The sequence below is a fragment of the Nerophis lumbriciformis genome, linkage group LG19 (assembly GCF_033978685.3).
Source record: "Nerophis lumbriciformis linkage group LG19, RoL_Nlum_v2.1, whole genome shotgun sequence".
Lineage (NCBI taxonomy): Eukaryota > Metazoa > Chordata > Actinopteri > Syngnathiformes > Syngnathidae > Nerophis > Nerophis lumbriciformis.
The window spans coordinates 18335338-18363307 of record NC_084566.2 but is presented as its reverse complement, the minus strand read 5'-3'; the positions used below and the strand labels follow the sequence as shown (position 1 = coordinate 18363307).

General features: G+C 41.5%; 1 protein-coding gene across 2 annotated transcripts; it reads right to left on the bottom strand.

Annotated features, from left to right (window-relative positions):
- Positions 1-5462: 5462 nt before the first annotated feature.
- On the bottom strand, positions 5463-18409 carry cdc20 (cell division cycle 20 homolog). 2 transcript variants are annotated; one of them, XM_061979893.2, is made up of 11 exons: positions 18263-18409; positions 17856-18054; positions 15949-16094; positions 13338-13434; positions 12172-12297; positions 11885-12081; positions 11711-11805; positions 11416-11650; positions 9845-9970; positions 7261-7378; positions 5463-5886 (listed from the first exon to the last, which is right to left on the bottom strand). In XM_061979893.2, the coding sequence occupies exons 2-11, from the start codon at positions 18040-18042 to the stop codon at positions 5717-5719; spliced, it is 1497 nt and encodes a 498-aa protein (XP_061835877.1). In that variant the 5' UTR covers positions 18043-18054; positions 18263-18409; the 3' UTR covers positions 5463-5716. The 2 variants fall into 2 exon arrangements, with proteins under 2 accessions (XP_061835877.1, XP_061835878.1); XM_061979894.2 differs by having other exon boundaries at positions 18278-18405.
- Between the last annotated feature and the right edge of the window lie 9561 nt (positions 18410-27970).

Sequence of the window (27970 nt, the reverse complement as noted above, 5' to 3'; positions counted from 1 at the left end):
GGTTGGTGTCATTTGGAGCGCAGCCACAGTTCAAGTTTAAATTTCACAGTTTTGTTACTGTATATTAGGTTTTGCATTTATGCTTAACTCATTAAGAACAGACAAGGATTTATTTTTTCATGTCATTTTCTTTCTTGTCAAATAACGGTTGCAAATTTTTATTTTTTGAAAAACGATTTATTTTAGGCGTGGTGAGTGTGTGGCACACTCGCTGACTGAATTGACACTGCAACGATACTGTCTTGGTGTTTTATAATGGCGCGAGCCGCTGGATTAAAAATGTCACTACATTTGACCTGCAAATATCATTAATAATGTAACGCACCCTTTATCGGGACCCCTGGCAGGAGCCTCCAAAACCCACAGTATGTTCAGAACAGCGCTGCCAGGGTCCTGATGGGCGTGCGAAAGTACGAGCACATCACCCCAATCCCCACCTTCATTGAGTACCAGGTCCCCCTGCACACCCACCACTGTTTGCACGGTGATGCCCTTAGGAACACTTCAGAAAACCACTGTCAGTAACTACAGTTCATCGCTACATCTGTAAGTGCAAGTTAAAAGTGTAACGTACAAAGCCATTTATCAACAATACCCAGAAACGCCTTCGCTGGGCCCGAGCTCATCTACTGTAATATGGACTGATGCAAAGTGGAAAAGTGTTCTGTGGTCTGACGAGTCCACATCTCAAATATATTTTGGAAACTGTGGACGTTGTGCCAAGCCACGTGTTACAACAGCGTGGCTTCATAGTAAAAGAGTGTGGGTACTAGACTGGCCTGCCTGTCTCCCATTGAAAATGTGTGGTGCATTATGAAGCCTAAAATACCACAACGGAGACCCCGGACTGTTGAACAACTTAAGCTGTACATCAAGCAAGAATGGGAAATAATTCCACCTGAAAAGCTTCAAAAATTGGTGTCCTCAGTTCCCAAATGTTTACTGAGTGTTGTTAAAAGGAAAGGCATGTAACACAGTGGTAAAAATGCCCCAGTGCAAACTTTTTTGCAATGTGTTGCTGCCATTAAATTATAAGTTAATGATTATTTTGCCCCAAAAAATTTAAGTTTCTCAGTTGGAACATTAAATATCTTGTCTTTGCAGTCTATTCAATTGAATATAAGTTGAAAAGGATTTGCTAATCATTTTTATTTAAGAATTACACAACGTGCCAACTTCACTGGTTTTGGGTTTCGTAGTAAAATAGAAAAGAAGAACATTTACCTTACCTGACGCCGTAAAATCAAAAATAATCTCAAACATCTCATGAAGTTGATATTTTTATTAGATGAGAAAGAAGATGACTGGAACTGCATTCTAAAAATTGTGTTTGCATGGATGACAAAATTGGAAGCTTTTTAGAAAAATGCTCAGAGCTAAACTTCACTTTAGGCTTCGTGACATATCCTGTTTCTTTACTGTGTGAGATATTAATAGTGTTGTTATTACTAGTGACTGTGTGGCACACTCACTGACTGCATTGACACTAGCACCGCTCACGCTGCACACCGAATCGGATTTGTGTTTGCCCTCAAGTGATGGACAAAAAAGCCAGTCTAAAAGCTGCAAAGTGTTTTAAATCTGATCTTTTCGCATCAGATTCAGTCCAAATCCGATTGGAATCCGATCTTTTCCAATGTGACTTCAGTCTAAACGCAATGTATGTGACTTTTCGTCAGCTATAGACAAGCTACGTCACTCGTGTGCGCGGGGAAAGACATGGTCACCAGCGGAAGTGGATATTTAATCAATTTTAGTCATTTTACTAGTAGGGATGTAACCATAAACGGTTCGTACTACCGTTTACCGAAAAGTCGTAATTTATTAATGCATTTTAGGCAACACTGCTTACTTCCTGGTAACGGAGTCACAGCAGCGCAAGCACGTTTGCGTCATTCGGCTGGAAAAAACATGACGTAACACAACTACACAGACTTTGCTACGGAGATTTACCCTCGGAGTAAACAGAGGGGCCGTTTTCTTTTGCTGCGTTTTCGTGGAGCCTCGGCGTGCGTTCAAGAGCGCGCTGCTGCAACATGTCTGGACGCACTTGTCCCCACACTAAAAGTATACAGCGAAGGAGAAAACTATTTGATGTTGCTTTTATTTTCTCAATACGGCGTCCATCAGCTGCTGTGACTGAGCGTTAATGAGGTGAGGAAACATGCAGCAGGCGATGTCACAACTTGTTTATAAAGTTTTTTACCTTGTTTACTGGGATGCTCACTCGTTCTTTATTTATTTTTCTGACTGTATCAGTGTTAAAATAACATCAATACTATCTCATCAAATTGAACGTAGCCTGTGAAGATTGTGTATTTGATGTGCGGGGTATCACTCCTGTTTATTTTTGTTGGCCAAACTGTTGCACTGAACCACTTGATGTTGTTAGAGAAGTTCAAAGCTTGTTTATTAGGGACCGCATTGTCCCTTTGGGACAGAGGATCCTATTGAATTTGTAAGGTTTTATTATTATTCTTTATTATACCGCCGCCTCTTTGAGCTGTAATTTGACCCCCTTAACATGCTTCAAAACTCACCATGTTTGACACACACATCAGGACTGGCGAAAATTGCCATCTAATAATAAAACCAAAATTGCGCTCTAGCGCCCCCTAGGAAAAAACACAGACAAAACGACCTGTAATTTCCAGTAGGAATGTCGTAGAGTCATGAAACAAAGATCTCTATGTAGGTCTGACTTAGACCTAGATTTCATACACTGACATCCTTCAGCAAAAATCAACAGCAAGTTAGCAATTCCCCCTTCAAATCAGAAAATTCGTAAAAACAGTCATTTTTGCCTCTTTGAGCTGTAATATGACCCCCTTAACATGCTTCAAAACTCACCAAACTGGACACACACATCAGGACTGGCGGAAATTGCGATCTAATAAAAAAACAAATCCTAAAACTCAAAATTGCGTTCTAGCGCCTCCTAGGAATAAAGCACAGACAAAACTGCTCCTAGGAAGAAAACACAGACACAACTGCTTGTAACTTCCGGTAGGAATGTCGTAGAGACATGAAACAAAAACCTCTATGTAGGTCTCAATTTCATTCATTGACAACCCCCAGCAAAAATCAACAGGAAGTTTGCAATTCCCCCTTCAAAACAAAAGTGGGGTCAAAACAGTCACCTTTTTTTTTAAACATTATCTCCTCTGAGCGCGTTTGTCGTGTCGGCTTCAAACTAGCACAGGAGAGAGATTGTACCCTTCTGATTAAAAGTTGATGAAAGAGTTTTCCTGACTGCTCCGGTTTTGATTTTACGAGCCTTCAAAGAACCGCTGCGCTGATGCTGCTGCACTGCTGCCGTCTCAAGATGGCCGCTTAAAAGCAGGAAGCACCAGCGTGACCACACAATGCAGAGAAGGTAGGTACTGTGCGGGTAAAGATATGTTGACTGGGTAAAGGCAGAAAGCACAAGTTTGACCCCAATATGCAGAGAAGGTAGGTAATGTGCGGGTGAAAATAGGTTGAATGGGTCCAGGCAGGAAGTACCAGCGTGACCTTACTATGCAGAGAAGGTTAAATTACATAGATATGTTGTATGGGTGAAAGAAAGAAGCACCAGTGTGTGCCGAGGATGCAGGGAAGGTAGGTAATGTGCAGGTAAAGATATGTTGAATGGGTAAAGGCAGGAAACACCAGCAAAAGTCGGTCCCGTCCATCACTGTTTGCAGCTTTAATTAGACTTTATTGCCATTAGCCAAACAGCTTTGTGTTGTAATTTTATATTAAAATTACATTAGTGGGGTTTTTTTCATATCACAAAGGTATTACTTTAAAAAACATTCATGTGACATAGCGTTTTGTTAATGTTTTATTGTTTTGTGTACAGTGACGTCGAGGCCACATTGGGGCTATATTGGGGCCACAAGCGCGTGTACATTGAAGGCATATAAAAATCACATTTTACTTGCGAAAAATCCGATTAAAAAAAAAAATCCGATTTGGGCCACTTTGACCTGCAGTGCAAAAGTGTCTTGATGTTTCATAATGGCGCCATCTGCTGCATTTAAAAAGTCATTACATTTGACCTGCAAATAAAATTAATCGCAGGCATATGTTTATTTTAAGGAAATGAATATGAAAGGCACAACTCTGATCAATGACTCAAATAGTTTGAAAAATAGACATTTACATTATTTGGCGCTACAAGATTAAAATAATCCCAAACTTTTTCTGAAGTTTACAGGGGTGAACAAAGTATACTGTTATTCATTTCAAAAAAATAAAAAAGGCTGCAACTGAATTCTAAAAACATGTTTGTATTGATGACAAAATTAATGCACAGCAGCTGAACTATTAATTTCTACGGAGCCCCTCAATTTTATTTTATTTGATCACTTTTTATTTCAACAGACTCTCGTGCCGTACCTGCGGTCAAAACTGTAAAGATCGACTGCACACAGTTTGTCTTCACAATAAAAGCCTTGCTTCATCCTGCATACGCTAACAAAATAAGAGTCCCAGAAAGTGGAGTTTGCCGCAAATGTATTTCTTATAAAGTGTATTTTTTTTTAAAAGTATGGAAGTTGGACAAATAAGAGGCCAAAAAACAACCGAAAAGAAGGCTAAAAGGGCATTAATGGAGCCTTAAATTAAAAAAAAAATTTTTTTTTTTACTTTTCACAGTAACACATTACTTTTTGGTGTAAGTAACGGAGTTACTTTTGAAATAAAGTAACTAGAAACTGTAACTAGTTACTAGTTTTCAGTAACTAACCCAACACTGCTTACAATGCATGCTGGGTTCAGCATACTGAAGCTAAACACAAAGTGAAAAGATGGCCAAAGACTCGTGAGCACCATAGGCACTATGTAGGAAGAAAGAGGCCTCCAAGATGAAGGCCAAAGACTAGTGAGCACCACAGGCACTATGTAGGAAGAAAGAGGCCTCCAAGATGAATGTAAGAACTACCTGCCAAGTGGATACTTCAGGCAACTGAAGCCCAGTAAGGAGGAGGAGCCAGATGGTCTGTATAAAAGACAAGCCCCATGCATTACAAGAAAAGGTTCTATACACAAGATCAATAGCAGCCAGAGTCTACTATATCACAAGACCTCTAGTGCAGGCTGGGCAAAGACACCCCAGAAACCAGTGAGGTATGTCACAGCAGGGGGGTAAAATGCTGACAACCAAGGAATACATGCACACTATAACAAGGTAGCAAACTTTGTATAACAGAACATCTGTATGAAATATTGTCAGGAGGTCCCAGCGTCAAGATGGCAGACATCACCGAAGTCATTATTTTGTATAACAAGGGCTATGCAAATGCGGCTGAGAACAAGACCAACTACCCGTGAGATCTTTGAATACATGATGGTAGTGTTTTAACATGGAAAGAGTATGGAGAGATGCACATTGTTTCGTTTGGAAGTCACCATGGAGGCTTGACAAAGTCGAAGGCTGGGCATACATTTTTTTGTGTCATATACAGTACACTTGTATACAAAAACAAAATCAAATTTGTCCAATAGATTTATTGTTAAGTTGATTGCAAAACTATGGCAAATATGATATACAGTGTATGGATAACACACCAAAATTAATAAACTCAAACTGCTGCTTGGAAGTAAGCAAATCCAGTTGAACGCCAGAATAAAATTTGAATATGACCCAATCACGAGTATTAAAAAGCTGCCATTGCTAAAACACTGGCTAGAAAACTTTATTTCATATTTAAGTGTCCGTTGCTGACATGGTTCATCTGATGGACTGGCACAAGGCGGTCCTAAGAGATCGGGCTTCTTTGGGCTTTTTGCTGGGGTCCTCTTCGAAGCTCCGCCATAGGCGGATCGTCTCATCCGCTGCCACGCTAGCGATGGTGGAACAGTCTGGGCTCATGGCCAGATTAAGAATTCTGTCTTCGTGTCCTGAAAAGACAAGTGCATGGATAAAACCTTTACATCGGGGATGTCAAACTAATTTTAGCTCAGGGGCCACATGGAGGAAGATCTATTCGGACTGATTAAAATCATGGCTTCATTTAAAAATAACGACGACTTCAAAATTGTTGTGTCTTACTAAAATAGAAGCAAATTCTGAAAATGTACACATTATAAATATTCCTCTTGGCAAAACAGTTGAAAATTCAGAGAGAAAAAAAATTGGTGACGTTTGAAAACATTAACAACTTATGCCATTAAACTTTAAGCACTTCCTGTTTAGCATTCTCATGTTGACAGTTTAATGTTTGGAAAAGCAACCAAGTGTTTCCTCAAACCGCCACATTGGTGACATTCGCAACTGCCACAACACATTCATCTATCATTCAAAATTTAAAATAATAAAACATTTGTCAAAATGACACAATAACCAAATTAAAAAGGTAACATAACTAAAAAATTAACCAATGTGAATGTGGTGGATTGAAGCATAAAATACAATGAACAAACTGCACATAACTACAAAGATTGTCATGTTTGACTTAAGTCTCTGCATTTTACCGTTTTGTTATTATATCTGTTGGATGGATATTTACACAATGAAAAAAAGAGGTATTGTGCAATCTGCTGCCAGCCACAACATGAGAAGCTGGCAGCCAATCCAGAGGACACATCTTTAAACAATGTGATGCAGCTGAAATAGGCTCCAGCACCCCCTGCGACCCCAAGAAGGGACAAGCGGCAGAAAATGGATGGATGGATGTGGGTTACACTGGTATTACACCATCCAGTGGACACATTTAGAACAGCAGTTTCAATAAAAAAAATGTGCAGCTTATTTTCATCCATCCATCCATCCATTTTCTACCGCTTATTCCCTTTGGGGTCGCGGGGGGCGCTGGAGCCTATCTCAGCTACAATCGGGCGGAAGGCGGGGTACACCCTAGACAAGTCGCCACCTCATCGCAGGGCCAACACAGATAGACAGACAACATTCACACTCACATCCACACACTAGGGCCAATTTAGTGTTGCCAATCAACTTATCCCCAGGTGCATGTCTTTGGAGGTGGGAGGAAGCCGGAGTACCCGGAGGGAACCCACGCAGTCACGGGGAGGACATGCAAACTCCACACAGAAAGATCCCGAGCCCGGGATTGAACCCAAGACTACTCAGGACCTTCGTATTGTGAGGCAGATGCACTAACCCCTCTGCCACCATGAAGCCCACGCTTATTTTCATACTAAACTTATTTTGCCGGCCCCTTAAACCTGTTTGTGGGCCAGTACGTTTGACACCCTTGGGTTACATGATCAAAAGGCTTCTATTTTATGACTTTCTGAAAAATAAAAATGATATACCTCTGAGGTCTGCCACTTTTGTCAGGGATGGGTACTTCCAGATCATCACACTATTGTCTGCGTAACCATGTGCAGATACCAGCTCTTTGTAGTTAGGAGCAAACAAAAGGGCGGTGACCTGAAAAGACAAAAAGTTCAAAACTTTACATTAGAAAGTGTTGAGGAATGACAGGAGGAGCAAGTCTGCACATGATTCTTTGCATACACACCCTCTAAAAGGCTATGAATACAGTACACTTGTTAAAGGGGAACTGCACTTTGCCTACAATTCAGTTACACAAAACAGGTCTTTTTAATGCATTGTATCTCAAATGTAAATAAAACTCTTACATTGGCACCAATGGGAGCCATGAGGTCATTAAGTCTATTCTGACCATAAACCCAAATAACCATACAAAAATCGCCAACAATACCGTTTACATGCCGTGACCTGAATATTAACCAAGTATTGAAAACATTATCATAAGAGCTAACATTAAGGCCCTACATTTAGCAGCGCATTGATCAGAGGCAACTTTGCTTATGCTGCTGTATTGTTTAAAAAAAATAAAAAAAGTAGCACTGCATTCAAATAAACTTAATCAATAGGATACCAATCATTAAATCGTAATAAAAATCAAATCAATAAAGCGCAAACATAAAACTTCTGTTTTGAATATATTACAATAAAAATGTATTGTAAAATGTATGCACATAACACATTGAGACGATTATATATATTTATATCTAGAGATGGTCCATCGATCTATATAGAGATATATTGTATCTATTTTAATCTCTCATACATACACATTTTTTTAAAATAGTCTGCAACAAAAAACTTAATCTTATCAATAAAATTGATGAATCACCCAGGCCTACGAGAAAGGAAAGACTGTTTGCACCCACCATTTTTATTAACCCTTCCCAAGGATCATGAGTCATTCAGTTAATCTGGAATATATGACCATCCCAGTGAGAGCAGACATTGTACAGTATGTGACATTTTATTATGTTGTCTCTCAGGAAGTCTGCAGTGAGTCGTAATCACTTAATGCGCCCCCTGTACACTTAAAAAATGCAGAAGTATTACATATTATGAATGTGCCTGTTACATCATTACTTATAGCATATAGAACATTGGAGGTTTTATGTAGAGCGCTTTATAGGCAAAATAAAGCGATTGGCATAGGCACCATTGTAAGCAGACTTCTGATCGTGTGTGCTTGTCTTTCATATAGGATTGTGAATGATAAGCACCATTTTTTATTATTATTTTTTTAAACAGTGCAGTGCCCCATTGAAATGTTTGCGATCTAATAACTCAGACATTACTCCGCAGTGACTTGTGTTTAAAGTCCTGACATTTGTGTGGGCACAAACCAAAGCGTAAGAAAATTCAGTTTAAAAAGTTATCAATCTTTTTAGTAAAGGTTGCTGGTATTTAAATTGTTGCACAAAGCATTTGTAAAATTTTAATGTATTATATTACTACTTTCATACCATTATAACTATCGTATTTTATGGACACAGGCATGTGATTTGAACTTAATGAAGACTGAAAATAAGCCGGGGGCCGCAGGGCGGGAAAACCCTAGTTGTTGGCAGGTATGGCGAAGAGACGGATGAAGATTTTAACACATTGTGGGTCAGAAAAAAACTAAGACAACTGAAAATATTTTTACAGATAAGACGGATTTCCGACTATAGGAGCGCACCAGTATACAAGTCGCAACCCCCAAATTTTTTAAATAAAAATGTTCTTCCATATTTTAACCACACTGGACTATAAGCTTTGTGTAATTACATATTCACACAAAGATTTTAAAATTGTTTTTACATACCTTAACCGTTTCCAAACGATACCTTTAACACGGCAGTAAAATGGCCGATAAACGAAATATTTGTCATGAACCCACGAGATGTGGAAGCTAGCTGTCCAAACAGCTAAACAGACTCAACTCCATGGTGACGTTTTAGTGAATTTACTTAGATTTGTGAAACTGAAATACAAAAAGAATGCAATTGTACGGTTACTACTAAAGTAGATGCTTGTAAACATGTTAGCTAATGCCAACGACACTAGCTTGATTACGGATATGGCTAAGTTTGTAGTTATGTTACGATTAGCCGCAGGGCTCAAAGCTTGGGAAAAAAGCAGCGGCTTATTGTCCGGAAAATATAGTAGTTTAATAAAATGCATTAGAAGTAACCTATACAACAATTCATGAAAGTATATGATTGCAGGATGGTATATTACGGTGTGCTCGTGCACGCTGTTGCAGCATATCCTACTTGTCTGTATTTTCTCCAAATTTTTAAATATATATTTTTTTTATTTGTGTAATCTGTAAAAGCATGAAAACTTCATGCTATTGAAGAACCTGAAAAAATGCAGTCAGGGTGTTGGGTAAAAATGTATAAATTCAGATCAGAATCGCGACTTATTCAGATTCCAAAATTATTAAATTTTGAAAAATCAACATACAAACAAAATAGCATTTAAAAAAAGATTGTGAATCCATTTTAAAATAGTCAGCCCTAAAAACAGAATCAAATTGTGAGTTGTCGTAAGATACACCTCCCCAACATGCAGTGTGTTTACCTGGGACTGCGTGTCTAGTGAACTGAGGCAGGCGCCACTGGTGACGTTCCACACGCGGATGTGACAGTCAGTGGAGCCGCCGCCAGAGGCCAGGATGTTTGATTGCCACGGACACCAGGCCAGGGCCTACAAAAAAAATCCAAACAAATACTCTTAAAAAAAATAAAAATAAAATATTCACAATGAGAAGTAAAAACAAAAAGAAGCACATAAATGTTCTGCAAGGTCTAATCCTTACCGCGTCCCTTCAGTAAATAGTACTTCAAATTCAATACTTCACACAATTATTTTTAACCACTGATGTACTTTTACTTGAAATAATCCATACAGTATTGTTTGCTTAACCCGCAGCTCTTTAGCCTAATTGTTAGAAAGCAAACTGTTTAATATGTTTGTGTTTATGCTTCACTAATGACAGTATTTGGCCAGCGCCGTTTTGTCCTACTAATTTTGGCGGTCCTTGAACTCACCGTAGTTGGTTTACGTGTATAACTTTCACTGCCACAGAAAGAAGTGTTATGCCATTCCTTCTTTGTCTCATTTTGTCCAAACGTTTTGTGCTGTGCGTGAATGCACAAAAGGTGATCTTTGTTGATGTTGACTTGCACAGAGTGCTAATAATCCATGTTAACATGCTATTTAGGCTAGCTGTGTGTACATATTGCATCATTATGCCTCGTTTGTAGGTATATTTGAGTTCACTTAATGTCCTTTACTTATGTCCTCTGTGTATTAAATTAATATTTGCGTGAGTGTGAATGTTGTCTATCTGTGTTGGCCCTGTGATGAGGCGGCGACTTGTCCAGGGTGTACCCCGCCTTCCGCCTGAATGCAGCTGAGACAGGCTTGGACAAGCGGTAGAAAATGGATGGATGGCTGTCTGACATTATCTGTATGTAATATTGGCTGCATTTCTGATTGTGTGCAATGTTGATCCAGACTACAGCAAACATTACCCAGCTTGCAAACATTTTAATAAATCCATTAGAAGACAGCTGTCCTTTCCTTTAACTTGGGCACACACATCTATACCTTTGACAGTTTTAAGCCAGTCATTTCCAGGAGTTCTCACCCTCAGACACTTAATGTGTTGCCTTCATTATAACACTAACTTTTTGCGGCTCCAGACAGATTTGTTTTGTATTTTTGGTCCAATATGGATCTTTCAACATGTTGGGTTGCCGACCCCTGGCTTAACTGAATAGTTGTTTGCATTTGTATGGCCACTTGTTGCTAGGCGACGATGCCAAAGCCAAATAGAAAGTCAATTCATGCACAGGATGCTGATTAGGCAGTTACCACATGGCAAGTAAAGGAGGTCCAACTTTTCAACTACAGAAGTGCCCGGGGCTCACTCAAATATTGACACTGAATTGATAATCTTACACTTGATGTGTATTACAGCTGCAAAACATTTTTTTGGTGGAACAACAATTGCCCTATGGTTAAGAAACACTGACAAAGGACACGGAAAGATAGCAGGAAAAGCTACAGGACCTTGGGAGAATTACCCCAAAAAGACAATCCCGTCAAAAAGTAGAAAATTACTTTGTGTGTGAGAGGGCACGCACCTTGACAGCTCCTTTGTGGAGATCCCAGGAGCGCACCGGAGTGCTTACTTCGCCACGGCCCTGTGATATGCGAGGCCAAATGCACACCGTGTTGTCATTGCCTCCGCTGGCCAGATAGCGGCCGTCCGGAGACCACTTTAGGCCGCACACCTCCTGAGAGTGGCCTTTCAAGGTGAAAATGTGGTGATCTGCCACCCTCACATCATGGTGGTGAATCTGCCCCGACCTGCTGCCACTGTGCGAAGGGAGGAGATTAGCTTCCATGCAACAAGTAGAATGAGAAAAGAACAAATACCTTGAAAGGATGTGTTGATTCCAACTCATGCTGCAGACTCTTGCAGAGTGGCTCGCCATACTGCGCAGGCATTTCTCCTGCTCTACGTCCCACAACTACACAAGCAGAACAATGAGTCGTTGACCTGCAAAAGGTTATGTGGATTCCTATTAACATGATGGCGCGCACACTGACTTGGACAGCGCAGTCACTGGTACCAATTGAGATGTAGCTTCCATCTTTGCTCCAAGACAAGGAACTGACATAGTCCGTTTCCTGCTCCATGGTCATGAGGTGGGTGATGTTTCCTTTACTAGCATCCCACAAATAGACACTATTGTGGAGCGCCACAGCCATAGTATTCTTACAGTTCCAGTCAAGCAGATTTAAATCTAGAAGGTGTGGGGGTGAGGGTGCACTATAATCAGTCTTTTAAACCACACTTGACTTTTAGAACACTTGTGAGGAGTGGCGATACTTACAAAAATCATTTCTAATCTGAGGAGCATCAAGGATTCTATCGGGTGTTGAAGATATGCATCGTGTTTTCTTGTTGGACATAGGCGTGACGGTCTGATTGTAGAGGGCCTTCAAGGCACTGTGCTGGCCTGTAAAGCAAACGTCTATTAAACCACTGGTGGAAGACGCGCTCCATCTAATGCAGTGGTTCTCCATTTTCTGTAATACCCACTAGGGCTGCACAATTAGATGTCGACATTGAGGTTTTAATTAGTAAAATATTAAATGCAAGAGGCTGAGGCGTCTTTGAATCTAAATTTTTGGGCCCTGTATCCTTAGCCTGTTGGCCCATCAAAAGTGGTTACAGGAAACTGCAAGTTTGTTAGGGTCAGACCTTGGCTTTTGTGGCCCTAAACAAGATATTGTTTGTGGTGCCATTTTTAATATTACTCTGGAGGGGCTAGAGCTGACTGCAGCCGAGTGAGTATAATTAGTAGTCACTTGCCACATGGCAATTAAAAGGTTTGCAGCTTATGGGTGTTATTTCATGTCTAGTGGGCTTTAAGGTCAAAAACTGTATTTGCTAAGTCAATCAGGTTTTTAAACTCGAGCTATAAAATTAAATTATATAATTAACAAATTCCCACTGCCAGGTTCGGAACAAACGATAAACGAGGGTTTACTGCTCTTGGCAACCAGAAGTAGATTTGGCTACGGGAGTATGAGGATTTCCAAAATACACTGAAGAAAATACAGCTCAAGTACATTCATCAAAAGGTAAGAAATAATGTATATTTTTGGAATAACGTTACGATTTGCATTTACTGTAAATAATCACATGAACAATAAAAGTCTACATTGACAGCAATTCAGTCCAATAGTCATGTTCTTGTATTCCAAATTATGACTAGGCCTGTCAACTGAGTTTGAATCTTTTTGAAGGTAAATAGCATATTTTTGATTTTTGGGAACTTGAGACAACGCTAACTGAACGTCCAAAAGTAAGATTACTATCTTCGGTCATTGCAGCAGTTTTAAGCATTTAAAAGAGTAAAAATGTTAAAGTTGCAAATCAACTCAATGCATTTTTTTTGCAGAAAAATTGCAAATAGTTTATTTCCCTTCATAATAGTGCAGCCCTGATGCCCACCGTAGGGGAAAGATATTTTGCACAACAATAAAATATTACCATCTGGAAGAGCAGCTGGTTTTGCACTGAATTGCAGGATGCGGGCTTCTTCTATGTTGCATCCATTCAGGGCCATTGACAATGCTTTCTGCTGTTCCTTTAACGGAAAAAAAAAAAAACATGGATTACAGCAACCGTAGCCACTCATTGATATAGGCAGATTTTCATGAAAAAACTGATCAGTCATCGCCGATTAATACCAATCAGCTCAAACGGTCAAGCACAGAATAAATAACAGTTAATACATGTAATTGTATCAGCTGAACTCACTTGTGGATGATTGGTATTACAATTGGCAGCATAAAACCTTGATCGGATCATCGCAAGAGCATACATGTAAATCTATTTTTCTTCTGAATCAAAGTATATAGTATGTATCTCAATACATTTTATATATAGCCTAGGTCAGGGCGATATGGCCAAAAAAATTACCATTAATTTTTTCATATCATCCAATCTTAAAGAATATCACAATTTTTTTTCTCCTTAATAAAAGGCGGACTGTCTCAAGCAGGATTATACAGAGTACCGCATCCCTACTGCAGTATCTTGTAACAGACATTTTTGCCATGTTTGATTGAGGCAATATATGCCAACAGCTGACAACTGTCATTTTGTGCTTACTAGGAAGTGCAATGGTAAGGGTAATCTACGCTACGGTCTGTCCTGGTTTTAAGGCCACAGTTTAGAGCTGCAGTAGTTATTGAAACTAAAGTCTGTCACTAAAGTTGCTGCTCCTTCTCAATGTTAAGTTTCAACTTATGTTAGTGTTATTCATATTTCTTTATTTTGTTCTTCTGGGTTGCACTTAGGGCTGGGCGATATATCGAATATACTCGATATATTTCAGGTTTGTCTGTGCGATATAGAAAATTACTATATCGTGATATTCGAGTATATGTTCTCACGCAGTTGATTTTAGCTGCGGGCATTACACTACAGGCGTTTCTCACTCTTTCTTGTCTCTCCTCAGACATAAAAAAGTGCACCTTCTTACCTACGTCACATACTGTCGTGCGTGCAACATCATACGCCCGTGGAACAGAGAGGTAGCGGAATGGGTAAAGTTAGCTGTGATGCTAGCGGAGTGGCGTGAGTGGTAATACGAGAGAGACTGTGCGAATCTGGTAACAAATGAAGGAAGAATAATTAATTCCCAAGAAAAACAGCACGGGGTTCATCATCTGGCAGTGGTTTGGCTTCAAGCAGGAAGATGTTTGACAACCGTAATATGTCAAGTATGGGGCAAAAGCGTTGCTACAAAAAGTAGCATTCCTGCTAATGTGTAGCATCACTTGAAAAGTCACCCGCTAGAGAATGAGGAGTGCTTGAAACTACCTGTCAACATCTCTGGCCGGTGCCACCCAACAAAATGCCCAAGCAACCATTTCCAGATCAACACCGTATGAAAAAAATAGTCAACAGAAGGAGATAACGTCCGCAGGAACCTACCACATAGCGACGGACATACACTATTTGATTTCCTAATATGCAGCTCATTTTTATTTGACAGTTACTGAAATATCTTGTGACATCATGCACAAAAGTGCGCTTTATTTGTTTTAAACTATTGTAGTGGCGTTCTGTACAAAAAGTCCACTTTAATTAGTGTTATTATAAGTCATCTTAGTGACATGCACAAAAGTGCACTAATAGTTTGTTTTAAAATGTCTGACAATCTTGCACTTTGTTTTGAAATTACACGAATGTTTTTGCCACTGTTTAACAAACAGTTTTGGTAAATTTACTTACCGGTAGTTGTGATTTCCCTCTCTGCATAAAAAAGTTTAAAATTAGCATATATTAATGCAGTATGAACAAGAATGTTTTAACATAGACACAGAATCAGCATACTGGTGTGATTATATGCATCAAGTGTTAATTCAAGGCTAAGGCAAAAATATTGAGATATATATCGTGTATTGTAACATGGCCTAAAAAATATTGAGATATTAATAAAAGGCCATATCGCCCAGCCCTAGTTGCACTGTGTCAGGGGGGAAAATAGGCAAACCGCTGGTTGTACATTCAATAGGTCGTGACGATCCTCACTGGTATTTAGAGATAGAAATGGGGATGGCATGGCTTGGTGGGTAGAGCGGCCGTGCCAGAAACCTGAGGGTTGCAGGTTCGCTCCCCACTTCTTGACATCAGAATCGCTGCCGTTGTGTCCTTGGGCACTCACTAGTGAATGAATGATAGATGGTGGTCGGAGGGGCCGTAGGCGCAAACTGGCAGTCACACTTCCCGTCAGTCTACCCCAGGGCAGCTGCGGCTACAAATGTAGCTTACCACCACCAGGTGTGAATGAATGATGGATTCTCACTTCTCTGAAGCGCATTGAGTGTCTAGAAAAGCTCTAAATAAATCTAATCCATTATTAGAATTGATTGCTCCATTAGCTGTATTGCTAGCCACCAAGTCAGAGCCTATTTTTATAGGTTAGAAAAAACAAAAAAACAACAAAAAAACCTTTTGTCTTCTTCTCTCTCATGATTGTGAACGAAAAAAAGCACAGTTCCCCTATAAAGGGGAAACAATTGATTTGGTATGCAGTGTAAAGGGGGCCCCCCAAGACTCCTTTCAGCTTTTAAAAATACTAATTATTTACCAATGTTGCTGCTGAAGTGTTGGCATCCTTAGGCTGATTGTCCTTTGTCAGCAAGAAACTTGCCATTTCCATTTGCTTTGTATTCCTGACCGGGATGAAGCGGTCACCTCCCATCATCCTTGTCGGAGTTGCTTTCCTCATCCGGCCTGCAAATACAGGCATTATTATAGAAATACAGAAGATACCTGGGACCAGGTTTTGAAACGAGTCCCCTCTTCCGATCTGTGCAAGGAATAGGGTTATACAAAGGAAGGGGGTACAGAGTCCACTGGTCCAAAAGCAAACTGGCTTGTGTTTTCCCTGGACTTGATCCAATTTGCGATAAGTGTCATCAAAGGGTAGCCGATCTTACCCATATGTTTTGGACCTGCCCTGCTCTGTCCCAGTTTTGGAAATCTGTGTTTCTTTCACTCTCAGCTGTCAGTTCAGTCCACATTGGTCCCTCTCCCATAGTGGCGTTATTCGGAGTGGTACCTCCAAACATTTCATTGCCGATCTATTTTGCTGATCTTGTGGCTTTTCATAGCTTGAGAGGAGGGCCGTCGTAGTGCGTTGGAAGAATCCCAGCACCCCCCTCTCACTCAACGTGGATAAGAGATGCTGTCCTTTATGAGGTTGGACAAGATAGGGCACTGTCTTCGGGGCTCTGGTGCAAAGTTCACCAAAATTTGGCATTCATTACAGAAACATGTTGATTCCTTGAACCTGGATGCTGCTGCTATTGTTTAGGCTCACCCCATTGATAAACTTAAAATGATCAGTTTACTAGCTAATAAACATTATACATTCCAAGGTATAGTAGCGGCCCACACTAATTTAATTGTATTAAATCAAGACTCCAAACACCCCAGAACAAGCTAATCAGGTTACTTCTAGATCTCCACCCCAGATCCCACCTCACTCCTACCCACTTCTCCAAAGTGGGCTGGCTCAGGGTGGAGGACAGAGTAAAACAACTTGCACTGAGCCTAGTCTATAAAATCCGCTACACCTCCCTGATACCGAAGTACATGTCAAACTACTTCCATAACGTAAATGCCCGCCATAACCACAACACCAGGGGGAGCTCCACAAACCACGTTAAACCCAGATTCCAATTTAACAAAGGTCTTAACTCATTCTCCTTCTATGCCTCATCAATATGGAATGCACTCCCAACAGGTGTAAAAGAAAGGGCATCTCTACCCTCCTTTAAAACCCCACTAAAAGAACACCTCCAGGCAGCTACAACCCTAACCTAACCCCCTGCCCCCACCACATCCCCGGATTGTAATTAATCAAACGTATATACTTGTATGACTGTATTATGCTGATAGTATATATTTGTACCATGAATTGATTAACGTGGACCCCGACTTACACAAGTTGAAAAACTTATTCGGGTGTTACCATTTAGTGGTCAATTGTACGGAATATGTACTGTACTGTGTAAACTGTACTGTTTCATATAATGTATTCTCTTCCTTTGCAATGTACTAAAAAGTTTCAATCAATCAATCAATGTTGGTATACGTACATATATGCGTATCCTTGGTTTTATGTTTTCATAACACTTTACTGTATTTGTGTATGTGGGTGTATGTATGTATGTATGTATGCATATATATACACTTTTTTTTTCTCTTTACTGACTGTTTGGTCTTACTGAATTGTCTTATTTTCCTCCTTCCCCCTGTTTGTGATGTTTTGTGGACATTTGCATTGCCAACATTTCAATGTATGCTGCTGTATATGTGCTGTAAATAAATAAATCTTAATACGGGCATGATTACAATTTTGTAAAATTAAAAAAGACATAGGGAAGTTTAAAGTCAGGCAAATGTTAACCAATACGCAACACAGTGGCCATATTTCCATTCAACATTACATTATAAAACGGAAGACTGACAAACTAGTTTCTATCATACCTGGTGTTCTCCCAGGCGTCTTGGAGGAATTCTGGGAGACATTAACAGACTTCCCAGGGGACAAACCGTTCATAGACATGTTGGACGAGCTCGCCTTCCTCTGCCGGCGGGCAATGGGCGCGTTTGTGATCGGCACGTCCAGCTTCAGAGTGTTGCTGATGTCGTTCTCCAAACCAAACTGCGCCATTGTGAGGAGTCTCTGCAAGAAGCCGACGTATAACCTGCCGTTAACTGTTCAATCACGATAGCTAACCGTCATGCAAACCGATTTAAGAGACGTTGAACATGACTGCTAAATAAACATTTAAAGGCAACATAACATGAATATACACACAACTCCCCAAACGTGATACTGTAAGCCAACTAACCGAACTACCCACCGTCGACTATGTAACACAAACCCTCACCTTTTAGTTACTCACTTCTCTAGTGTTGGTGTAAAACAGTCACGCACACAAGACACGTCTCTCCGGCTCCCAAGTCTCGTGAAAAGTGTTTGAAATTTTCAAAAAAAAACTCACAAGATTTAAATGTCCGAGAACGCTTGACGATTGGTCGCTTGCCCAACGGTCGTGATTGCTGCAATGTAATTGGTGGAGAAGGACTTCCGCGTATGGCCAGGATCGTACGTTTAAAAAAAAAGATCGCTACCTGCTGGAGAGGAGGTACCATTCATTATTTATTCTAGTTTTTCTGTTTAAACCAGGGGTGTCACACTCATTTTAGATCGGGGGCCACATGGAGAAAAATCTACTGCGAAGTGGGCCAGACTGGTAAAGTCACGGCACGATAACCTAAAAATAAAGACGACTACAGATTGTTTTCTTTGTTTAAAAATAGAAGAAGCACATTGAAAATGTACAAATCATAATATTGTTGTTTTTTGTTTTTTTACACTTACATGTTGCGGTTAATAGTATTCGATCTTTATTTGTAGTTTTTTATACTTTCTAAATAAATTATGTGATAATGTTCATCATTGATGTTAGTAGAAGCATTTAAGTCCCATCTTAAAACTCATTTGTATACTCTAACCTTTAAATAAACCCCCCTATTTAGACCAGTTGATCTGCTGTTTCTTTTCTTTTCTCCTCTGCCTCCTCGCCGGGTTATTCCGGTTCCGGTGACCATGGATGAAGTGCTGGCTGTCCAGAGTTGGGACCCGGGGTGGACCGCTCGCCTGTGCATCGGTTGGGAACATCTCTGCGCTGCTGACCCGTCTCCGCTCGGGATGGTCTCCTGCTGGCCCCACTATGGACTGGACTCTCACTATTATATTAGATCCACTAAAATTATGTCACTTGACATCCATTGCTTTCTGTCTCCCCTGGGGGGGGGGGGGGGGGGGGGGGGGGGGGGGTTACCCACATATGCGGTTTCTCATAGTCATTCACATCGACGTCCCTTATGTGGGCTCTGTACCGAGGATGTCGTTGTGGCTTGTACAGCCCTTTGAGACTTTTGTGATTTAGGGCTATATAAATAAACATTGATTGATTGATTGATTGAATTTTCAATCCATCCATCCATCCATTTTCTACCCCTTGTCCCTTTTGGGGTCGCGGGGGGTGCTGGAGCCTATCTCAGCTACATTCAGGCGGATGGCGGGGTACACCCTGGACAAGTCGCCACCTCATCGCAGGGCCAACACAGATTGTATTATTCTCCAGTGCAATAAAAGTACTGAAATGAAGGCTAAAAGGGCATTAATGGGAGCCTTAAAAAAAAGGGGGGAAAAAGTAACTAAATAGTTACTTTTCACTTTAACGCATTACTTTTTGGTGTAAGTAACTGAGTTAGTAACTGAGTTACTTTTGAAATAAAGTAACTAGTAACTGTAACTAGTTACTGGTTTTCAGTAACTAACCCAACACTGATCATGACCAATCACAGGTAATTACTGGCTTGCATAATTTGAATTAGCTTAAGAAAAAACCTCAATATTTGCATACAAATGCAATTTTATTGTCAGAATGTCATCCAGGAACGTTGTTAATGTTTTGCTTAAATGCATGTCATTTATTTGCACAAAACTTGGTAAAAGTTTTATTTAAAGTAGTTTCAGGCTGAATTTTGGAGTAAAATTGCCAGGGAGCACACCAGTCGGAATCCATCCATCCATCCATTTTCTACCGCTTGTCCCTTTTTGGGGTCGCGGGTCGTGCTGGAGCCTATCTCTTTGCTCATTCTTGTACTGTTGTATGCCTTGATCTGATCACTGACCAAATAGTGGTTAAGGTAAAATAGTTTGCAGGACCAAAGTAGATGGTGTGATTATTCTAAGTGTGTTCATGATCAATGCAATAATTGTTTGTGATTATTCACGCATGAACTCATTATTTTGAATGCTCCCTAATTCAAAGCTATTCAAATAGGGAATCTAGTTAGTCAGTTCAAACTGACTCAAGGAAATATTTGTTTGTGTACTCTTTGAAATAAAAGTGGTGTTGCAAATAGGATTACTTTGATTACTAAGGTGATAATGAGCTGTTAGGTCCTCCAACTCAACTTGTACTCAACACATAACTCCGAGTACGAGGGTCAGCAACCTTTGGCGCCACCCGAGTGGCTCCCTGGACCTCTTTCAGAGATGTGTGAAAATGGAAAAAGTTGAAGAAAAAAAAAAGTTTTTGTTTTAATATATTTTCTGTAGGAGAACAAACATGACACAAACCTTGTTAATTGTTAGAAATCCCACTGTTTATGTTATACATGCTTGACTGATGAGAGGATTTGGCAAGTACCAATTTGTCGTACTAACTTCAGCGATCCTTGAACTCATCGTAGTTTGTTTACATGTACAATTTTCTCCAATGCTGCCACAGAAAGACGTGTTCTATGCCACTCCTTCTTTGTCTCATTTTGTCCACCAAACTTTTTATTGTATGCGTGAATGCACAAAGGTGAGCTTTGTTGATTTTTATTGATTTGCTGGAGTGCTTATCAGGCATATTTGGTCAATCCATGACTGCAAGCTAATCGATGCTAACATGCTATTTAGGCTAGCTGTATGTACATAATACATCATTATACCTCAATTGTAGGTATATTTGAGCTCATTTAATTTCCTTCACTTATGTCCTCTGTGTATTTAATTTATATTTGCATGTCTCATGACACATGATTTGTGTGTAATATTGGCTGCATTTCCCATAGTTGTTTGTGTGACATGTTGTTCCAGACCACAGCAAATGTTACCCAGCTTGCAAAGATTGTAATAAATCCATTAGAAGAAGACAGCCTGCTGTTTCCTTAAACTTGGACACTTACATCTATATCTTTGGCCATTCTAAGCCAGTAATTTCCAGAAGTTATCTCATCCTCTGAGAATACTCCATTTTACTAATGATTTCCAATGTTGCAAAAATGTGTAGAATAAAAATTTAAACACAACATTTCTGTCAACAACAGAGCGACGCAGTCATTTTGATAGTAGGCTAATATAGCTAATATAAACACTTATATCATGTGTAGCCTTCATTATAACACTTAATTAAGCCTTTTGAATTTTTGCGGCTCCATACAGATTTTTGTTATGTATTTTTGGTCCAATATGGCTCTTTCAACATTTTGGGTTGCCGACCCCTGTCCTAGTAGCAAGAGAAGTACAATGTTTTATTTCGCTTTGCAGTGGTGGTCATACTGATTTTGTATATCTTTTTACTGTCATGTTGTGTGTAATTTGTTGCAATGTTACAAGTCACAACAACCAACATATTGCTCCAAAGAAGAAAAAAGACGTATATACTGTACACTGTACAGTATATGTGTATACAGTATATGTGTGTGTTTAAAGACAGCAAGACAATAGTACATTGGCATTTTTATCAACACAATAATAATTGTACAGTTGAAAAGTATTGGTCAAAATCATCAAATTACTTGATAAAAACTACTGTGAGTTGTAGGTATTAAGTTCTGAATACACAATACAATACCGGTACAAACATTGTACACAAACAAAGCTTTTACTATTTAAATTAAAGCCCCACCTAAAGTACCAGTGGAGTGGAAAAACAAGATGCCTCGATATTGAAGCTATTATGTATTTGATTTATGACTCCAAAAGACTTCCAAAGTTTGCTAGTTAATAGATATGATCAAAATAATATCAATCTCGGGCAGCACGGTGGAAGAGGGGTTAGTGCGTCTGCCTCACAGTACGAAGGTCCTAAGTAGTTGTGAGTTCAATCCCGGCCTCGGGATCTTTCTGTGTGGAGTTTGCATGTTCTCCCCATGACTGCGTGGGTTCCCTCCGGGTACTCCGGCTCCCTCCCACCTCCAAAGATATGCACCTGGGGATAGGTTGATTGGCAACACTAAATTGGCCCTAGTGTGTGAATGTGAGTGTGAATGTTGTCTGTCTATCTGTGTTGGCCCTGCGATGAGGTGGCGACTTGTCTAGGGTGTACCCCGCCTTCCGCCCGATTGTAGCTGAGATAGGCTCCATGCAGCGCCTCCCGCGAATAAGCGGTAGAAAATGGATAGATGGATACATATATATATATATATATACACTTCGAAGTGGCAGAGGAATTCTGTCCCGCAGATTAGATTTTACCTTTAGTGATGAAGACGACATCCAGGAAACCCACAAGAATAATAATAATAATAAGCCCTTGATCATATTTAGACAAATGTATGTATTTAGAGAAAAAAACAATTCCCAAAACCTTAGTCTCTAGTTGTTTACTCTATGAACCAAAATCATAACTGCTCTCTTCATCTGAGATGTGAATCAGAATCAGAATCAGCTTTATTGTCATTACGCAAGGTAACGAGATTGAGGCCATTCCATACAGTGCGATGTGTGCATGCTAGAAAAACAATGTGCAAATATATAAAAATATAAAAAATGTAGAAGTGCAATGAATATGGTGTGAAATGAATATATACATGAAAAAAAAAAAAAAAAAAAACAGGGTGGTTGGTGGAATGGGTTATTGCACCGAAGAGAAGGCAGTTATGAGGGACAATGGGGCAGTCCGTTCAGGATGGTTATGGCCCTGGGGAAGAAGCTGTTCTTTAGCCTGTTTGTTTTGGTTTTAATGCACCTGTAGCGCTTCCCAGAGGGCAGCAGGTGGAACAGGTCAGAGCCAGGGTGGGTGCTGTCCTTGATGATGGCACTGGCTCTGTTGAGGCAGCGGGAGGTGTAGATGTCCGTCAGAGAGGGGAGAGGGCGGCCGATGATCTTCTGAGCTGTCTTGACCACTCTTTGCAGCCTCTCCCTGTCTGCTGCAGTGCAGCTGCCGTACCATACCGTAATACAGTAGGTCAGCAGGCTCTCGATGGACGAGCGGTAGAAGGTCAGCAGCAGGTCAGGCTTCAGGTTGTACTTCCCGAGGACTCTAAGGAAGTGTAGCCGCTGCTGAGCCTTCTTGATGATTGATGTGGTGTTGACTGTCCAGGAGAAGTCATTAGAGATGTGGACTCCAAGGTACCTGAAGGTGTGGACCCTCTCTACACGCTCGCCGTTGATGTAGAGGGGGGCAGGGTCGGTGCTGCTCCTCCTGAAGTCGACGATGATCTCTCTGGTCTTGCTGGTGTTGAGAGCGAGGTTGTTCTCCGAAGACCAGGCCGTCAGCTTCAGGACCTCCTCTCTGTAGGCAGCCTCGTCACCCCTGGAGATGAGCCCGACCACTGTGGTATCGTCGGCGAACTTGACGGTAAGGTTGTCACTGTGGGCCGGACTGCAGTCATGGGTGTAAAGGCAGTAGAGGAGGGGGCTCAGCACACAGCCCTGTGGGGAGCCGATGCTCAGCGTGCGGGAGGATGAGAGGTGCGGGCCAAGTCTCACATTCTGGGGTCGGTCCGTTAGGAAGTCCCTTATCCAGGCGTTTGTGAGAGGGGGGAGGCCAAGAGTGTCCAGTTTATTGCAGAGTCTGTCCGGGATTATTGTATTGAAGGCAGAGCTATAGTCCACAGAGAGCATCCGGACGTAGCTCTGTTGCTGCTCCAGGTGGTTCAGAGCAGAGTGGAGAGCAACAGCGATGGCGTCCTCTGTGGACCTGTTCGCCCGGTATGCGAACTGGTGGGGGTCAAAGTCTGGAGGGATATGGTCCTTGATGTGCTGGAGAACAAGTCGCTCGAAGCACTTCATGATTACTGGAGTGAGGGCCACTGGTCGGTAATCATTCAGGCTGGTGATGGGAGACTTCTTCGGCACCGGGATTATTGTAGATGACTTCAGGCAGGATGGGATGACTGCCTGAGCCAGGGAGAGGTTGAAGATCCTGGTGAGGGGGGGAGCGAGCTGGTGGGCGCACGTCCTGAGCACCTTTCCAGGTACTCCGTCTGGTCCGGTAGCCTTCCTGGGGTTCACAGCCAGGAGCACTCGTCTGACACTGTGCTCCTGTACAGTGAGTGGAGTGGCGCCGGAGCCCGGTGGGGGCGGGGGCAGGGCTGGAGCAGATGAGTGTCGCTGGGGGGTTTCGAAACGGGCAAAGAAACAGTTAAGCTCCTCTGCCAGTGTCGCACTCTGATCCGCAGTTGTCATATTGCAGCCTCTGAAGTTCGTGATGTCATGAATGCCCCGCCACACCTCCCGTGAGTTTTTGCTGGACAGATGGGACTCTATGCACCTCCTGTGGTCCGCCTTTGCTTTTTTAATCCCTCTCTTCAGGTCGGCTCTAGCAACACTGTACAGTGCCCTGTCCCCTGACCTGAAGGCTGCGTCGCGGGCCCTGAGGAGTGTGCGGACCTGGCTGGTCATCCAGGGTTTCTTGTTGGGGTAAACCCGGATGGTTTTTTCCACAGTCACATTCCCGATGCAGAACTTTATGTAGTCCAGCACCGTTCCTGTGGCTGTCTCCAGCTCCTGTTGTTGGAAGAGGTCCCAGTCTGTGTGTTGGAAGCAGTCCTGAAGTTTGGGGAGTGCATCGTCAGGCCAGGTCATAACAGTCTTTGTGATAGGCCTGGCCTGGCGTGTGATGGGGGTGTAGGTAGGAGAGAGCAGGAGGGAAAGATGGTCTGACTGTCCAAGCTGGGGGAGGGGTGTAGCTCTGTACGCATGCTTTATGTTGGTATACACGTGGTCCAGGGTGTTCTTGCCCCTTGTAGAACACTTCACGTGCTGGTAGAACTTAGGGAGTACAGTCTTCAGATTGGCCTTATTAAAATCCCCTGCTATGATATGAACACCGTCGGGGTGGGCCCGCTGCTGTTCGTTGACGGTGTTCAGCAGAAGAGAGAGCGCTGTGTTTACTTTGGCGTCCGGTGGAATATACACAGCCGTGATGATAACAACAGACAGCTCTCTCGGGAGAAAAAAAGGCCGACATCTAACAGACATGTACTCCACGTCCGGGCAACAGTGCTGTTCAGTGATTGTCCCGTTGTTGCACCAGTTCTCATGCACGTAGATACAGAGCCCCCCTCCTCTGCTCTTACCGGAGTCCTTAGTTCTGTCCCGGCGGAGCAGAGTGCGTCCGGCTAGCTGCATGCTAGCATCGGGTATTTCCGGGTGAAGCCAGGTTTCGGTGATAATCATAGCACAACAGTCCCGAACATAGCGGTTTCCAGCAAGTTGTAACTCCAGGTCGTCCATCTTCTGTACAAGGGATCTGGCATTAGAGAGGAACAGGCTCGGTAGAGGTGGCTTGTGGGGTTGTTTCCTAAGCCTGAGCAAGACGCCGGACCTGCGGCCACGCTTCTGCTTCCTCTCCCTCCTCCGTCTGCGCCGTCTCCCAGACCCGACAACAAACCACGGAGAGCCCTGTGCTCTCGCTATGTCATCTGGGATGTTGTGCTCGTGGTGAAAGTCGCTCGAAACAGATATCTGGTGCGAGTTACCGATATCCAAGAGTGACTGGCGGGTGTACCGGGTGTTTGCAGTACAGGTGGTGCACAAAAGGAAAAAAAACATGAAGAAAAGAAGGAAGAAAGAGCACTGAAATGGAGAGCCGTAAGCCGCTGCGTCTGTGCGCGCCGCCATCTTGGATTTTTTTTTTTTTTTTTTTTTTTCAATTCAATAGTTGTTTGTAATTATGTTAACTCTGCGGTAATGTTTACAGGTATGGAATTTCGTATGCCATATCTCTAAACATCGATAAACTGTGCATACACGGTGAATACGTGGGCTACGTGGAAATGGTCACTATTCCAATCTATTAACACTTTTTTTTTGGAACACACATTTAGGAACACACATTAAGGTGAATTGTGTTCATGAAAAGTTTTCCTCATTATCACATATCAATGGACGAACATTCTGTCAAGGACGATACATTACACGTCCAACACACCTAGAGATGACGAAATTGAAATCATGGAGAAATTCATGCAAAAAGCCAGAATGTTGGCACCACCGACTGTTCCATGGGATTTGATGGTCCTGAATGTTGCTCACATGTCTAAAACAACACTGTCTGACATTTAAAAAAAAAAGTGTTAATAGATTGGAATAGTGACCATTTCCACGTAGCCCACGTATTCACCGTGTATGCACAGTTTATCGATGTTTAGAGATATGGCATACGAAATTCCATACCTGTAAACATTACCGCAGAGTTAACATAATTACAAACAACTATTGAATTGAAAGCAACACAATCCATTATAAAGCAGACTCTCAGGGTCATCCGATAATTGTTTTTTTTAACATTTTATTTGTATAATAGTTTCAGTGTTATTTAGTTCATTCATTAGATCATTATGATTAAATAAATGATATAACCCTAATCCCAACTCTTTGTAAACGTTTGATCCTTTGAACATTTATCGAGAAAACTACACAATGACAGTTGCTTTTACATATTTTTGTGCCCTTTTGAGTCCAAATTTTTTCACAACATTGTGGCAAACCAGTTGGTCGCTGCTTTAAACTAACACAATATATTTGATAAATTTCCATCCGGTTACTGTCAGTTGCCTTCCACAGACACACACTTCTCAGGGTCTCCAATGACATTTTGATGGCCTCTGATGCTTGCACAATTCTGGTTCTGCTTGACACTGTTAATCATCAAGTCCTTGGGGACCAGCTGCGGGGCTGGGTGGGCATTTCAGGAACAAATTTAAATCATATTTGGCCAATCTTTCTCTGTGGCTGTTGGCCCTCATAAGTCAGAGCCCGTCCTCCTCTCACAAGAGATGACTCAGGGTTCAGTTTTGGGGCCTATCCTTTTTCCCCCTATGCAGACTTCAAGTCAAGGATGCAATTAAATTTTTTTTACAGGTGTCTCATTCCACATGTACACAAATGACATTTAGTTATATTTCTGTTTGAAATCTGGTAGGACACACAAAATGATTACGCTAAATGACTGTCTGAGTAAAGGTCAAGACTGGATGGTTAGTAATACTCTTCAGCTAAACACTGCCAACATTGAGGTGTTAATTATTGCCCGACACTGCAACTTCAAAAGTAGCCAGCTGCCTAGGTCCCTTGTTACAAATGTGCGCCCCAGTCTGAGAAATCTTGGAGTCACACCTAATCACTCCATGTGTTTTGATGACCTCCTGCTTTTTCCACCTCAGAAACATTTCCAAACTCAGATCAAAAGTATCTTAGTCTCAAATTGAAATTATAATTGATTTTTTTCCTCACGTCTTGGCTATTGTAATTCACTTTTCACGTCTCTTTATCAAAACCTAAATAGATTGCTTGCTATTAAACCACAATTCCCCCGCTTTAAGCTTTAGTTAATCTCTCATAAATTCAGTGATATTACTCTCCTTTTAGCGTCCTTGCACTAGCTACCTGTTAAATTCAAGATACATTACAAAATTATATCGATTACTTACAGGGTCCTCAATGGCAAAGCGCCTCCGTACTTGGTAGATCATTGTCTTGTTAGGTCGGGGGTCAGCAACCCACGGCTCCATATTGCCGCCCTATTGGCTCCCTGGTGCGGGGCGCGTGTCTGAGACCCTTGTTTATACATAGCATAAAGCAAAAAAAAACTTTGTATGCAGTGTTATTTCATTTTAAATTTCAAAAGACTTTAGTGGCTCCCATTGTTTTCTTTAATATGTGAAACTGGTCAAAATGGTTCTTTGAGTGGTAAAGGTTGCCGACCCCTGACTTAGATGAAGCTGCTCGGACATGGAAACCCATTCCATGAAGTTCTCTGTGTACTGTACGTGGGCTAATTGGAAGGTCACATGAAGTTTGG